Below are 17,886 nucleotides of genomic sequence, written 5' to 3'. Positions count from 1 at the left end.
GGATGTGTTGGAGATGTCCAGAAGAACACACAATAATTTGACGCCATGTGAAAAGTGTTCTGTCTCTGTTTCTAGTTCTGTTTCTGTCCCTGTCTCTTTCTCTCTGTCTTTGTGTGTGTGTGGCGTGTGTCTTTCAATCTCTCTGTCTCTCTCTCTTTCTCCGCACACGCGCACACACACACATGCACACACACACACACGCATCTATGGTTTACCTAAGTAATACTTGTACTTTTCCTGAAAACCTGCTATATTTTTCTCAAGTGCATTGTAGATTATGTAACGAATCATGTTTCAGCTGTTTGCATCAGTGTATTTTGGACATGGAGTTTACCCCTGGTGACACCTGGGTATCTCCTGTAACTTATTTTCCTTTATCTGTCTTCCTAATTTTATTTACCACAGTATTCTTAAATCATTCTAAGCTAACACAAATTCTTTTTATTTTTTGAAAATGTTAGCTCTATAAATATACAAATTAATAGTTTGTTGGTACCAGTATTAGTAGCAATTTTCCCATATTTATTAGTGACAGTATTCCCATAGGTATTGCAAGCCTATGTACCTTTATTGGAGAATTTTGGTATGAACTTAAAAATACATAGTTAACTTTTAGAGGAAATATTTTTAGAATAATGAATCATGCAGATTTAGAGATTTGCCACATTGTTTTGGAGAAGTGGTTATCTCCTGTATTCATTCATCTCCAGGCTGAAGAATAAAGACAGTGGTTTGTCTTTAGGTTCTCCTCACTCACTGTCTTTGACATTCTACTTACCAGAAATCTTTCTTTAGTCATCCACCCTTTGTGACACATTGTTCTCAGCCTGTTTCATTGATATGACACTGTCATATTGCCCCTGTCATTCTGGGCTTGAACTACCATGGTTTTTCTTCCTATTTAATTGAAGTATGTCTAGTCTGTGTCTCTTATTCTGCCAGTGAATGTCTATACCTTCCAATAAAATCTAATTAATAAATTTATCTGTGTTGATGGAAGTGACCCGTCTTACAAGTAAAGCATGGATATTAACAGAGGTCTTTGGAGGGCACTAGCTATGAGTTGGTCATGAATGTCATCACAATACACTTGTGTGCAGAGATCTTGGGTTATCTGGAAGAGAGTGAGCTCAGAGTAACCATATGTGCACAAAGACTGTTGTGAACAAAGAGTAGTGATTGGACGGGAAGCCAGTGAACACACAGGTGTGACTGCTAATATACCTGTCTGCTGGTGATGCTGGTGCCTCCATTCCGCATACCCTTGTGAACAATGAGATCTCTTGTGCCAGACCACCCAGCTAATAGAAAGTCTTTCTTGACTTGAGTGCAATCCCTCTAACCCGCTTGTCTATGTCTCTGTGGCTCAAGAGGACCAGATCCTCGAGGACTTCCTGGGTAATCCAGAGCCATGGAGACTAGGAACAAGCAGGAAAGCCAGTTATAAGGAAGGGACACTTTCACTGGCCACTGGTCATGGGACACCAGATCTAATGTGTTCATGAGATGGAGTTCCAGGAGGACAGCCACATCTGCAGCAGGCAGGCCAAGGAGTGTGGCATTTTCAGGTAAGGGTGCTTCCTTATTTCCTCATTCAGAGGAACCCTGAATACTTACAAGCAAACTGAACAAGTCATTATAAATCATAAGGAGATGTGCACCTAGGACCTTGGAACAAAGAAAGAATACAGGATGGAATTTAATTAGTAAATATCTTTCCTCCCTTCTTACGTGCCAAGTTCTACTTATTTTTCATTTTGGATATTTCCAGCACTTTATTATGGAAATCTTAATGGTTGGAAATCACCCCAATGGACTTTACAAGTTCTATTTTGGGGAGAACTCTCATCCTTATGAATATATGTACTAAGATATCTCACATAAGACTAAATTTTGCTTATGAATATTAGTTTAGGTACAAACACACAAAATCATATTATTTAATCAAAGAGAAATGTAAGTGGTATGACTATAAATAATTTTTGTTTGTTTTTCTTTTTTTTTTGAAATTTTGAACTTTATTTTATTTATTTATTTATACAGCAGGTTCTTACTAGTCATCCATTTTATACACATCGGTGTATACATGTCAATCCCAATCTCCCAATTCATCACACCACCACCACCACCACCCTGCCACTTTCCCCCCTTGGTGTCCATACGTTTGTTCTCTACATCTGTGTCTCTATTTCTGCCCTGCAAACTGGTTCATCTGTACCATTTTTCTAGGTTCCACATACACGTGTTAGCATAGGGTATTTGTTTTTCTCTTTCTGACTTACTTCACTTTGTATGACAGTCTCTAGATCCATCCACGTCTCTACAAATGACCCAATTTCGTTCCTTTGTATGGCTGAGTAATATTCCATTGTATATATGTGCCACATCTTCTTTATCCATTCGTCTGTCGATGGGCATCTAGGTTGCTACCATGACCTGGCTATTGCAAGTAGTGCTGCAGTGAATGTTGGGGTGCATGTGTCTTTTTGAATTACGTTTTTCTCTGGGTATGCCCAGTACTGGGGTTGCTGGGTCATATGGTAATTCTATTTTTAGTTTTTTAAGGAACCTCCATACTGTTCTCCATAGTGGCTGTATCAATTTACATTCCCACCAAGAGTGCAAGAGGGTTCCCTGTTCTCCAGACCCTCGCCAGCATTTGTTGTTTGTAGACTTTTCTGAGATGCCTATTCTAACTGGTGTGAGGTGATACCTCATTGTGCTTTTGATTTGCATTTCTCTGATAATTAGTGATGTTGAGCAACTTTTCATGTGCCTCTTGGCCATCTGTATGTCTTCTTTGGAGAAATGTCTATTTAGGTCTTCTGCCCATTTTTGAATTGGATTCTTTCTTTTTTTAATATTGAGCTGCATGAGCTGTTTATATATTTTGGAGATTAATCCTTTGTCCGTTGATATGTTTACAAATACTTTCTCCCAATCTGAGGGTTGTCTTTTCGTCTTGTTTATGGTTTCCTTTGCTGTGCAAAAGCTTTTAAGTTTTATTAGGTCCCATTTGTTTATTTTTGTCTTTATTTTCATTATTCTAGGAGGTGGATCAAAAAAGATCTTGCTGTGGTTTATGTCAAAGAGTGTTCTTCTTATGTTTTCCTCTAAGAGTTTTATAGTGTCTGGTCTTCATTTAGGTCTCTAATCCATTTTGAATTTATTTTTGTGTATGGTGTTAGGGAGTGTTCTAATTTCATTCTTTTACATGTAGCTGTCCAGTTTTCCAGCCCCACTTATTGAAGAGACTGTCTTTTCTCCATTGTGTATCCTTACCTGCTTTATCATAGATTAGTTGACCATTGGTGCATGGGTTTACCTCTGGGCTTTCTATCTTGTTCCATTGATCTATATTTCTGTTTTTGTACCAGTACCATATTGTCTTCATTACTGTAGCTTTGTAGTGTAGTCTGAAGTCAGGGAGTCTGATTCCTCCACCTCCGTTTTTTTCCCTCAAGACTGCTTTGGCTATTCGGGGTTTTTTGTGTCTCCATACAAATTTTAAGATTTTTCATTCTAGATTTTTCATTCAATTTTTCATTCATTCTAGTGTCTCCATACAAATTTTAAGATTTTTCATTCATTCATTCTGTAAAAAATCCATTGGTAATTTGATAGGGATTGCATTGAATCTGTAGATTGCTTTGGGTAGTATAGTCATTTTCACAATATTGATTCTTCCAATCCAAGAACATGGTATATCTCTCCATCTGTTGGTATCATCTTTAATTTCTTTCATCAGTGTCTTATAGTTTTCTGCCTACAAGTCTTATGTCTCCCTAGGTAGGTTTATTCCTAGGTATTTTACTTTCTGTTGCAGTGGTAAATGGGAGTGTTTCCTTAATTTCTCTTTCGGATTTTTCATCATTAGTGTATAGGAAGGCACGAGATCTCTATGCATTAATTTTGTATCAGCAGCTTTAACAAATTCATTGACTAACTCTAGTAGTTGTCTGGTGACATCTTTAGGATTCTCCATGTATAGTATCATGTCATATGCAAACAGTGACAGTTTTACTTCTTCTTTTCCAATTTGTATTCCTTTTATTTCTTTTTCTTCTCTGATTGGCGTGGCTAGGACTTCGAAAACTATGTTGAATAATAGTAGTGAGAGTGGAAATCCTTGTCTTGTTCCTGATCATAGAGGAAATGCTTTCAGTTTTTCACCATTGAGAATGGTTTGCTGTGCGTTTGTCCTATATGGCCTTTATTAAGTTGAGGTAGGTTCCCTCTATGACCACTTTCTGGAGAGTTGTTATCATAAATGGGTGTTGAATTTTGTCAAAAGCTTTTTCTGCAACTATTGAGATGATCATATTGTTTTTATTTTTCAATTGCTTAATATGGTGTATCATGTTGATTGATTTGCATATATTGGAGAATCCTTGCATCCCTGGGGTAAATCCCACTTGATCATGGTGTATGATCCTTTTAATGTTTTGTTGGATTCTGTTTGCTAGTATTTTCTTGAGGATTTTTGCATCTATATTCATCAGTGATATTGGTCTGTAATTTTCTCTTTTTGTAGTATTTTGTCTGGTTTTGGTATCGGGATGATGGTGGCCTCATTGAATGAGTTTGGGAGTGTTCCTTCCTTTGCAATTTTTTGGAAGAGTTTGAGAAGGATTGGTGTTAGCTCTTCTCTAAATGATTGATAGAATTCACCCGTGAAGCCATCTGGTCCTGGGCTTTTGTTTGTTGGAAGATTTTTAATCATAGTTTCAATTTCATTACTTGTGATTGGTCTGTTCATATTTTCTATTTCTTCCTGATTCAGTCTTGGAAGGTTATACTTTTCTAAAAATTTGTCCATTTCTTCCAGGTTGTCAATTTTATTGGCATAGAGTTGCTTGTAGTAGTCTCTTAGGATGATTTGTATTTCTGTGGTGTGTGTTGTAACTTCTCCTTTTTCGTTTCTAATTTTACTGATTTGAGTCCTCTCACTCTTTTTCTTCATGAGTCTGGCTAATGGTTTATCAATTTTGTTTATCTTCTCAAAGAACCAGCTTTTAGTTTTATTGATCTTTGCTATTGTTGTCTTTGTTTCTATTTCATTTATTTCTGCTCTAATCGCTATGATTTCTTTCGTTCTGCTAACTTTGGGTTTAATTTGTTCTTCTTTCTCTAGTTTCTTTAGGTGTAAGGTTAGATTGTTTATTTGAGATTTTTCTTGTTTCTTGAGATAGGATTGTATTGCTATACACTTCCCTCTTAGAACTGCTTTTGCTGCATCCCATAGGTTTTGGATCGTCATGTTTTCATTGTCATTTGTCTCTAGGTATTTTTTGATTTCCTCTTTGATTTCTTCAGTGATCTCTTGGTTATTTAGTAACACATTGTTTAGCCTCCATATGTTTGTGTTTTTTACATTTTTTTCCCTGTAATTGATTTCTAATCTCATAGCGTTGTGGTTAGAAAAGATGCTTGATATGATTTCAATTTTCTTAAGTTTACTGAGGCTTGATTTGTGGCCCAAGATATGATCCATCCTGGAGAATGTTCCGTGCACACTTGAGAAGAAAGTGTAATCTGCTGTTTTTGGATGGAATGTCCTATAAATATCAATTAAATCTATGTGGTCTATTGTGCCATTTAAAACTTGTGTTTCCTTATTAATTTTCTGTTTGGATGATCTGTCCATTGGTGTAAGTGAGGTGTTAAAATCCCCCACTATTATTGTGTTACTGTCGATTTCATCTTTTAGAGCTGTTAGCAGTTGCCTTATGTATTGAGGTGCTCCTACGTTGGGTGCATATGTATTTATAATTGTTATATCTTCTTCTTGGATTGACCCCTTGATCGTTATGTAGTGTCCTTCCTTGTCTCTTGTAACATTCTTTATTTTAAAGTCTATCTTATCTGATATGAGTATTGCTACTCCAGCTTTCTTTTGATTTCCATTTGCATGGAATATCTTTTTCCATCTCTTCACTTTCAGTCTGTAGGTGTCCCTAGGTCTGAAGTGGATCTCTTGTAGACAGAATATATATGGGTCTTGTTTTTGTATCCATTCAGCAAGCCTGTGTCTTTTGGGTGGAGCATTTAATCCATTCATGTTTAAGGTAATTATGAATATGTATATTCCTATTACCATTTTCTTAATTGTTTTGGGTTTGTTTTTGTAGGTCCTTTTCTTCTCTTGTGTTTCCCATGTAGAGGAGTTCCTTTAGCATTTGTTGTATAGCTGGTTTGGTGGAGCTGAATTCTCTTAGCTTTTGCTTATCTCTAAAGGTTTTAATTTCTCTGTCGAATATGAATGAGATCTTTTCTGGGTAGAGTAATCTTGGTTGTAGGTCTTTCCCTTTCATCACTTTAAATATTTCCTTCCACTCCCTTCTGGCTTGCAGAGTTTCTGCTGAAAGATCAGCTGTTAACCTTTTGGAGATTCCCTTGTATATTTTTTGTTGCTTTTCCCTTGCTTCTTTTAATATTTTGTCTTTGTATTTAAATTTTGGTAATTTGATTATTATGTGTCTTGACTATAAATAATTTTTAACTTAATTTTATACCTAACTTAGTGTTCTCTTTAAAAACCATTTATTCACTAGATTTGCACCAGTTGAATTTTAATGTTTTTTAAGTATGATTTTTCTTTTAAATCAAGATTTCACATCTTATATAGTTAATATAATGTGTCAGTGTCTGGGAAGACATTACAAAGATATTCTTAAAACATTTCACCTGAGGGCTACTTTGAAAGGAAAACACTCAAAATGAATATTTAAATTTTTTTTTGTTGTTCCTGTTGTTATTTATTTTAAAAACCATTCATATTAATTCATCTCATTTGGCACAAAATATAATATTAGTCACTTTAGCTAAGTGAGACAAATTTCTGATCAGGTTTGAAATTCTTCTATATGTCAGTTCTCTCCAGATTTTTCAATAACTATTACCACCTTGATTTTGCAGTCTTTGGTCAGTTGTTTACAACATCAAATTATTTTTTACTTCAGTTTTGCACAACATTTATGCCGATTACTCAGAAATATATATTATCACATTTCAGCACTTTTTTCCTGATTAATTATAGTATCCACTGTCATTTTTCTCCATGCTAAACCTTCTAGGTAAATTTCTTAAAAGTTAATGCCTATATTTTTCCTTTTTTAATATTCACACTGCCCAAAATGGTAATGCATGCAAAATAAATCAGTTTAAACAAAGCGTAGTGAAAGTGAACAAGACACAGATCTTTAAAGAATCACAAGGCCCATTGATTTGGCCAAAGATTAATCCTAAACCAGTAGCATATTTGATTCAAAGTTGCCTTGTTAACTTTATTTAGGTAACTTTATTTTATGATTTCACTGAGTTTCGAGGCAATTTTCAAGTGAGACTCAGCTAGTTGTGAAAGGTGCTGGATAGCTTGAAGAGATTATTGAAGAAGATATGGCAGGATTCACTGTATGACAAGTTATGCTTGTCCTTCTGACATCTTTACTTTGATGGGCTAACTGGTTTTCGAGAGGAAGCACTAACTACTCAATAATGTTAGAAATGTGAGATTCAGGTAGCTGAATGTCTAACTCAATGTGTCTAAGGAGAGGTGATTTGTATTACAAGGTTTTACTTTCATAGGTGATTTTTTTCAAAGTCACTTAAAAACCTGATGCATTCATTTTAAGACAATATTCATGGATGGCATTTTTCAAACCATTTCTAAATCATCTAATCTATTTTGAAACTGGGCAATTTTGTTGGGAATTTTTTTTCTTTTTATCATAAATTGAATCAGTATTAATGATTGCATTTTGTTATGTGTGGGTTGGGGGGGTTTGTGATATATTATGTAAATTTCCAGACATAGAATCTATAAAGGAAAAATGTAAGCTTTCCCAATCTACCACCATCGTGCGGACATTATAGGCTCCACTGATTAGCATCCTTACTTTACCAAAAATTCAATAACCCTTCATATTCTTCAGTTTGATTCCTTCTTTGTTTTAAACTTTTTCAAATAAATAAGATTAAAAAATAATATTGTAAAAAATATTATGAATAAGATTATATTTCCATTGTCCCTCAGTGGAAAAAGACCAAAGCAAACCATTCATGGCTCTGTGGCTCAAGTCCTGTGGATAAAGTGAGATAACATGGAAGTCATACATAAGAAATAACTATTAAATCAATAATAATATTTGCCTTTTAATTGATTATTGAATGAATTTTTGAAAAAGTAAAATAGAATATAACTTAGAAAATTTTTTCTTATTTTGCACGTTAGCACTGTACTGATCGATAGAAAATTATTTATGAATGTCTAGTATCTTGATTATTTTTATTTTTTCCAAAAATTTTCCTTCTGTGAAATCATTCACTTTCAAATTTATTCTCAAATCTTCTGTATATTTATGTATATATGTATATGTGCATGTGTTTACATACATATGCACACACATATATTTGTATTTATATATGTCAATATTTGAAGAAGCAGATTTGTATATATATAAGTGGAGAATAACATGATGTGACATCCTTATAGTGTTTCATTTATTCTGCATGTAAAATAACAAGTGTATATTATTGGTGCTGTACACGTTCTCTGGCTCTAAATGTAAATTTTAATTTTATTTCCGAACTAGAGAATACTATATCACTATGGTTAAATGGGTAAGCAATACCAAGACGGTGGTCAGATGGTTAAATCGACCTCAGAACATCTCCATCCTCACAGTCTGTGAGACCACTACTGGTGCTTGTAGTAGAGTGAGTATAATTTACTTTCCTTTATGCTTAAAATATAATAGTTTATGCTACCTTTCAAAGGAAAATTAAACAATTCTTTGTGCAAAGACTTCAATATTTAACTTCCAAAGCTATTAGGAGTGTATACTTTAATTCATAAATCTTCCATACATTGAAGTAAGAAATATAGATGATAAAGAGAAGAGAACAAATTAAGCTTTAAAACAATGAATTCTTATATAGTATAAAGGGTAGTCCAAGCCATGTTAGTTTCATTCTCAAATGTAGGCTTTCTCTCTACTTTTTGACAGTGATTAACTTGAGAATATGTGATATTTCTTTCCTGTCATCTTTAAACAATTCCAAAAATTCATCGTTTTTTCTGTAGTTCAGATTAGTCTTCTAAAATAAGTGTCTCTGTCTTTAAATTATCTAAAAATAGTAAAAAAAAAAAAATGATTCTTCAGCAACTATGTTTTGAAAGTAGGTTGTATTTCAATTTCTATAATCATGTTTTATAAACTCTGCAGTAGAATCTATATGTGTAATTTTAAGGTTATTAGTAAAGGGAATACTTTAATAAGTTTAAATTGTTATATTACATATTTGGTACTTGGTAAAGGGTTCTCAATTATTTAACAACAGAATTTTCAAACTTAAGCTTCTGGACAAGATGGAGTAAATGTTATCAGCCTTGCATCTCCATAGTAATCAACTGTAACACTTTACAAAATATATTAACTATATTCAGACATTGGACAATAAGGCAGTTAAAATATAAATGGTCAAATGAAGCTATGGCTTCCTACTGGTGACACATTTGAGGCCACAGTGCAAGGAGATAACATCCAAGAAAAGCACAAGTGTATCACTGATCCAAAAAGGCAGGGAGAATCAGAGTTTGAGGCTATTGTGGTGGCTGAATTTTTCAGGACAAGTACCACAGGATAGGAGCTATATATAAAAGAACTTCAGCAATATATGTAAAGGTCTCTTAAGTCTTTATCTCAGTGCTTCGCTGTGCAAGTAAAGGGCCTGCCTCAGAGAGGGAAGCAAATAGAGAATCTGCAAGTTGCACAATACTTGGAGACTTTGGAGTAATGAACAGCAAAAATAGAGATCTCTCACTGAAAACCCTAAGCATTCAACTCAGAGCCCAGAAAGAAAATGTATTAGGAATAGAACTATTCTATACTCCTTCTAATAAATCTTTAAATCAAACCTTGAAAGAATTCAGTTCATCTGCCTGTAAACTAGCTGCCTGCCAGAACAAAGTTTACTCTTTAAAATAATTAAAAATTCATTCTCAAAAATGTAGCATTCACAATATCAGTCACACAATTAAAACATACTATATATAGACATAGAAAATATAACTCACCCACCTCCCCCAAAATAAGAAGCAGACTTACAAAGGATATAGATACCGGATATATAATAATAAAGCAAATGGAGCACAATATAAATACATGAGGAATATGTCTAAAGGATATGCAGATGTTTCTTGAACTGGTCTTTTACCTTCTCTGTAAGTTTGCACTTGTTTCAAAATAAAGATTTAAGAAGTAACAAAATATATTTCCAAGATTGGTAATATTATGATGGAAAATAAAAATACTATTAAAATCTTTAAAATATTAGGTACATAGGAATAAATTTAACAAAGAGTGGCAAAATCTTAATACTGAAAACTAAAACATTGCTGAAAGGCATTAAAGAAGACCTAAAGAAGAAGTTAAGCCACATTCCTGAATTGAAAGGCTTCATGTTGTAGATGTCAATTCTACTCAAATTGTACTATAGTTTCAATACAATATGAATTAAACTCTCAGCAGACTTTTTTTTTTTTTGGTAGAAACAGACAAGATAGTTTTTAAATGCATATGGAACTACAAAAGGCCTGACCAGGTAAATCAATACCCTAAAAAAAAAAAAGATAATAATTGGAAGAGTTGTACTACATGATTTCAGGAATAACCAGAAACTTAGAGATTGTAATGGAGGCAAAAGAACACACAAATCGATCAGTTGAACTGAATAGTGTTTCCAGAAATAGATCTATATTTATATGATCAATTGACTTTCAGCATGGGTGCCAAAGCAATTCAATAGGGGGAAATGGCACTGGAACAATTAATAACCGGATGGAAAATACAATGATGGTTGACATTTCTTATACTATATTCTAAAATTAGTCTGAGACATACTACAGCCTTAAATCTAAAAGCTAGTACTGTCAATCTTCTAGATGAAAAGATGGAATATAACTTCACTATATTGAAGAGACAAAGTAGTCATTTATCATAAAAGAAAAAAATAAATCAGACATCATCAAAATTAGAAACTTCTCATCAAAGACCCTATTAGGAAATCAAACAGCTAACCACAGACTGGGAGAAAATATTTTTCAAAATGTGCATCTGACGAAGAAATATATACGTTTCAATAATAAAAGACAACCCAATGAAAAAGTCAAAATGTGTGAACAGAAACTTGTAAAGAAGTAACAAACTCATGAAAAAGTACTCAGAATTGTTACACATTAGGAAAATATAGATTCAATCATAATGAGGTAACACTACATACCATTAAAATGAATAAACTTAAAACAACAACAAAAAAGGTGACAGTTTTAACTGCTGATGAGGATGTGGAGAATTGCAAATCTCATTCTTTGTGGGTAGAAGTGTGACTTTACTTTAAAAGAATGATTTTGTAGTCTCAAAGAAAGTTAAACACACATATATAAATATATATGTGTGTGCATATATATCTCAGGAGCTCCATTCCTAGATATTTGCATGAGAAATAAAAACCTGTTTCCACCAAAGGATTTGTTTAAAACACGTCTTTTTTAGAGAAGCTTTATTCACAATAGCTAAAAACTGGAAACTATCCAACTGTCCATTAACAAGAAATGAATAAACAAAATGAGGCATATCAATACAATGACATTCCACTCTGCAATTTAAAAGGAAACAGAAGACTGATACACTGAACAATATGAATGAATCTCAAAAACGTGGTGTGAAAGAAGCACTACACGAAAGAGTACATAATACATGATTCCCATTATCTGAATTTCTAAAACAGGCAAAACTAATCTATGGAAAAAATTTGGAAGAGTAGTTGCCTTATTGGAAACTGTGAAGGGGCATGAGGAAATGTGTTTGGAAGTGTAAAGGTCATATATCTTGATGGGATGTAAATACATTTATCAAAACTCATCACATAAACTTACGATCTGTACATTTCACTATATGCAAATTACACTTCAGTATTTTTAAACATAATTTTTAAATGGTCTGTAGAAGATAGCAATAAAGAGGAAAAAAATTATCTGTGATTGGAATGATGAGCATAGATATGAAAACAAAGTTGATGCATCAGCCATTTACTTATTGGGTTTCGCTGACACTCTTTACATTTAGCTTGCATATATTAGAAATTTTATTTCAATTATCCTTTTTCATCTGGCTGGCTTATAGATTGACCAGGATTTCATCATTTATTTGTTAAACTGTTCTGGATGGTTTCTTACTGAGACGATCACAAAGTCATTTAAAAATTGTTCATGCGTATACGTATTCTAGTTAGAGAAAGCCTGCCATCTCTATATAGGGAAAATCTATATAGGTAAAGTGCTTCAATAGAAAAGATACAGGAACCCTATCGTATTCTTGAATTGATACCTTATTGATATTCTATTTCTATTCCATTTATGGAGTTTAAAATTTTTACTTTCTACAATAATAGAAATAATAAGACAGATAATTGCATGTGAAGTTTTGGACCCTCGTGGAGTCTAACAAAACTTAGTGACACTAATGAGCAGTGGCACTGATATATTTTCTTGTGTGTCTGTGTTTTACAGATATCAAGGATGATTATTGCTGAAGTGTGACTAGAAAATCAAGGAATGATTTAGTTAGATGTTTTTCTGATGTCTGTATATAGAGAAAATCTATTGGAAGAAAAAAGCCCTGAAAATGGACAATGGTTAATTATAATGTAATAATAATATGGCTTTAAAAGAGGAAATTGGTAAAAAAAACCAAAACCTATAAATAAATAATAATCATTATTTACAATTTGAAATGAGTACTTTTGCATAGAGGTAAAATCTCTAACATATTACGATTTAGTTTTCTTCATTTTAATACTTTTATTATAGAGTCATTTTTTCCAGAGAACCACAAGATATTTCATAAGTTACTACATATAAACAGCATTACTAAAATTTATTTTATCTACACATATTCAACTTGAGATGAAATTTGTCTAATTTTGCTTTTTGAAATATAATTTTGGTTCTGATCCTATGCAAGATTATTTTAAACACACATAAAATTTTGCCATTTCAAATGTTTAGTTGTTTTCCCTAAGGGGGAAAAATGACTATGGTAAGAGTGGATCGAATGTTGACAAAATGTCCACTTTTAAATTTTATTCCTGGCTGTTTGCCCAGTTTTTTGGAAGGACTTAATATTTGTTTCCTGATGATGCCTAGAGGTAAAAAGAGACAGTGTCCAGTGGTTCAAAACAGTCTGAATGAAGTAATCAAACAGAGCTGGAAAATGATCTTCTGTCTCTGGTTAAGTACAACTGAGAATTCTGAAGGAGTTCACCAAAGAAAAGCCTATAATTAGAATATCATTTCATCCCAATTCTCTACTTACTCATTCAGTTTAGGTCAATAATGACAATGTGATCTCCCGTGGTATTTCACCAGCTGCAGGAAGGAAAAATGTGCTTATAGGATAACAGTGTAAAAAAGGTTAAATTGATGCGTGCTCACTTTGGTCTTTAGATGCTTCATGGAGTTAATTGTTTTGTTTCAGAAATATGAGATGACATCAGATACATGGCTATCTAAACAGGTATGGTATAGGTGGTCTCTTTATGTCACATTTTGTCCATCACGCCCATCCTGTTCACTCATTTGTTATGTATAACTTTTTCTCAAAAGTTATTTCAGTAGTATGAATTTAAGGCTCTGTTATGTTTCAATAAATGAGTCTTTTTCATTAAAATATTTATAACTTGGGCTCTATGACATCATTTGTAGAAAGATGACTTCTGTATTTTATAGGATATAAATTGTAGAATAACTACCAGGATCCATTTTCAGGACCATTCATATAAGTAAATGTTTGTGTAGAAGAAGGAGAAAAAGATGTGACCCATTAAAACTACAAACCATCAGCATTGCTCAAATCACCCAGAAAATTAACTTGGTTATGTGGAGATTATTCAGGTGAACATTTCTTTCCTTAGATATATCCTAGCTCATAATGCTAGCTTGTGATATAAATGAAGCTGGAATCCAGATGATCACAGAAGAATAAACAAACATCTCCACAACATGCTTTCATACTGGACATTTCAGAAGGAAGCACAAATAGATTATTCAAATATAGCTGAACCCATTTTACTACTAATTTCATCACTACTTTTTGCAAAGGGAAGTATTTTGTTTGGTTTTGATTTGTTTTGTTCTTTACAGTGCTCTTTTATTTTATATTCTCTCCCTGGGTGTCATATACATCTGTGGTTTCAATTACCACCACCAAGTGTATAGCCCCAGGCAACTCACTTCTGAGTTCTGAAATATCCAAATTCATGCTTGGCATCTTCTCCTGAATCTGTGAAAGTAACTGCACACTCCACAGGTTCAAACTAAACTTCTCTGTCTTCCAGTCAGTCTGTCTTCTTATCATAGGAGTCAAGGACGTATTTATCCATCCAGCTATCAAAATCATAAACCTAGTGGGGATTTTTAAACATTGTCTTATCCTTATCTGCATATGTTATTATTCATCACCAAGTTATTTTGATTTTACTCTCAAAGATCTCAAGTCAATTTACTTTTCTCCAATTCACAAACACCATACAGGATTAAACTACAGGCACTGCATTTCCTCCTTAACTGGTGAACTCTCAACCCCTTAGCGTTGAGAGTTCCCCTTAGGAACCTGACAATCTGTTCTCTACACTGCAGACTGGCTGAGTGATCTTTTCAAAATATGTATTTGATTGTCACTACCCACAACACTCATATTCTCTCACAACTAAAACCCCTTTGTTCTACAGATAAAGACCAACATCCTTAAAGGGTCTACAAAGGATTAAGTTGAAAGCCTTTCCAGCTCTGTGTCATACCATCTTTTCTCCCATTTTTTCCATTAGCCCTCCTCATATACCCAGGACCTTTATGTGAACTCTTTCTTCTGAACAGAGTTCTCTCAACTACTTTCTTATGTGAAGGCTGCTCATTTGTCAAACCTCAGCCTAAATCACCTGCATAAGAAGTCACCTCCTCAACCACACTAAACAAATCACATTCCCCAATAAAAGTTAAAGTCAAGTGTAATCTTTATGAAACACTCATACAGTTAGTTCTGTGACTTTTTTTACTACATTCACAAGAGCAGGAAGGTTATTCATTTTTTGTTACCCACTAATACAAATGCTTAATATGGAGTCTGGTTATAAGAAGAGATCCATATATACTTGTTGAACAAATAAAGAAAAAGAGTAAGAAGGATTGTGAATAGGCTAAACCTTTGCTTGTTCGAAGTATAGGCATGTCTATCTATCTATCTATCTATCATCCATCTATCATCTATCCATAGGTAACAATATGAACTATTTAATCTTAGTCAAGGTACAAAATGAAATTGGGGGAAAAAAATCTTGTTTTTTTAGCCAATAATGGACTCTTACAAAATTAAATTAGATACTTAAAATAAAAATCATTGAAAACAATAACATAATGGATATGGATTTATTCTAAACTGCCTGCGTTATTAAACCTATTTTGCTACCATTTTGATTGCTAGTGACATTCATAATAGTCTAACATACAACAACACAATGCATGCTCTTTTAGGATTATGTTACCTACATTTTAAGTCCCAAATTTATGAATATTTAATAGAAACTTTTTAAAATAAAGAAACCAGTTATCAATTATTCAATAAAAAAATGCAGGGAGTAGTTTGTCATGGTTAACTTTTTCTCCAAAAGCTTTAAGGGAATTTCAGGAAATACTTAGAATTCAATGAAATTTAAAGGATGAGAATCTATAATGAGATGAAGCAAGTTTCCAAGAAAATTAGAAATTTAATGTAATACTCATATGCTTGTTTTCTGGATAGTGAGAAGAGCAGAGAGAAGTGGGCATGTTTGCCCTAGCTTTCAAGAGACTTATAGTTGGAATAACCAGTGTAAAAAACATTTGGCCAAGAGGTGGACTTTGTTATCCTCAGCTCATTATCCTTTGTGCCATAAATACTGCCTTGTTTAAGGTCATAAATGTAGACAGTTAGACTGGCTCTACTTCTTTATTTGATTGCAGGAAAGGCTCTGCATAGAGCTGTATGTTTATAACTAGTTACATTTCAATGGTGAAAGTTTTTAAACCTAGCAATGTATTGGAGATTATAATTCCCATCTACTCTTTAAAATGAACTATTTCTAAGGTACCAGAATTGGAGGAACAGGGACTAACATAAAAAGCACATTGCTCAGATATCCCCATACCTAATTTATTCTTGGAGCAAAGCACAGGAGGAAAATGTTGAATAAGGGAGAAGCCAATAGTTTGGAGTAAATGTAGTGGATAAAGTGATGTATGTAACAAATATTTTTGCCCATTGTACACATGCATTCATCTGTTCAATTATAAGAAGGTCACCTACTGTGTCCTAGGCAATAGAGCTAAAAAAGACAAAATTACAAACTTAGTTTAATTATTACTTGCCTAGTGAAGGAAGTCAACTATATAATAGAGTGTACAGAAAGCCATGATAGAGATGAATACAGAGTACTATTCAGAATCTCTGAGGAGAGATTTCCTAACTAGAAGAGACTCTCTAACTAAGGAAATTTGGAAATGGTTTCTGTTCTGAGTTTAAGTAAAAAATGAGTAAGATTTAGCACAAAAAGGACGACTGAAAGGTTAGGCCAGACAGAAGAAACCCCATGTGCAAAGGCAAAGAGAGAAATATTCCACAGGGGCAAGAGATGGAACATAGTTGAACAATGTGATTCACTCAGTCAAGTGTCTTGTCAGTATTTATTATATGCCTTGTAATGCAATTTTCCCATCCTTGAATTGTATTACCTCAGAGTTTTAAATTTATTACACATATCATCTTATATTTTCATGAGTGTCCATGAAGTAGACCAGGAAAATAATATTTTTATGTTTCTATCATGGGATGTCATTACTAATAAAGCTAGAATCAGACTCGAGATTATTAAAATAGTTATTAATTTACATATTCAGTCAATAAATGATTATTAAGTACAATTTATGTGACAGTCACTGTCCTGGGTGCTGGAGACAAAGCAGTGAAGAATGGAGCTTACATTCTAGAGGAATACCTCCTATCTCTCTATCTACCTACCTACCTATATGCACATATACACATATCCATTCATGTACAAACAAATGTATGCATACATAAAATATGTATGGTATTAGGTGGTACGGAAAAAAGTAGACAGTAGGCAAAAGTGGGATGAGGGATTCAGATACAGTTGGATGACCTGGCTTTCCTGATCACACTTTATATGGGGTAATCAGGAAAGACCTCACTGATAACAGACATAAGAAAGAGGTGAGATCAAGAAAGATCCTTTTGCAGCAACATGGATGGACCTAGAGATCGTCGTACTGAGTGAAGTCAGAAAAAGACAAATATCACATAATATCGCTTATACGTGGAATCTAAAGAAAGTATACAAACGAACTTATTTACAAAACAGAAATAGAGTCACAGATGTAGAAAACGAACTTATGGTTTCCAGGGGGAAAGGGAGAGGGATAAACTGGGAGATTAGAATTGACATATACACATTACTATATATAAATAAATAACTAGTAAGGATCTAGTTTATAGCACAGGGAACTCCACTCAATACTCTGTAATGGCTTATATGGGAAAAGAATCTAAAAAAGTGGATATATGTATATGTATAACTGATTCAGTTTGCTGTACAGCAGAATGTAACACAACATTGTAAATCAACTATACTCCAATAAAATTTTTTTTAAAAAGAAATAAGTTCCACAGAAAAAGAAAGGAAGGAAGGAGGGAGGGAGGGAAGGAGGGAGGAAGGAAAAGAGAGAGATATGAGAAAGAGCCAGACAAAGGGTAAAAAAAAAGTGCAAAGGCACTG

At 33.6% G+C, this 17,886-nt stretch overlaps 1 protein-coding gene across 3 annotated transcripts in view; it reads left to right on the top strand.

Annotated features, from left to right (window-relative positions):
* The window catches only part of DPP10 (dipeptidyl peptidase like 10), a 1,290,245-nt gene that overhangs the window by 1,190,659 nt on the left and 81,700 nt on the right, over window positions 1–17,886 (top strand). For all 3 annotated transcript variants that reach the window (XM_012535464.2, XM_004276493.4, XM_049712621.1), the window contains exons 11-12: window positions 8,595–8,718; window positions 13,539–13,577. In XM_012535464.2, coding sequence (XP_012390918.2) covers window positions 8,595–8,718; window positions 13,539–13,577 — 163 coding nt within the window. The remainder of the gene's footprint in view (window positions 1–8,594; window positions 8,719–13,538; window positions 13,578–17,886) is intronic.

This window comes from Orcinus orca, chromosome 7, assembly GCF_937001465.1.
Source record: "Orcinus orca chromosome 7, mOrcOrc1.1, whole genome shotgun sequence".
Taxonomy (NCBI): Eukaryota; Metazoa; Chordata; class Mammalia; order Artiodactyla; family Delphinidae; genus Orcinus; species Orcinus orca.
This window is presented reverse-complemented; position numbering and strand designations above follow the sequence as displayed.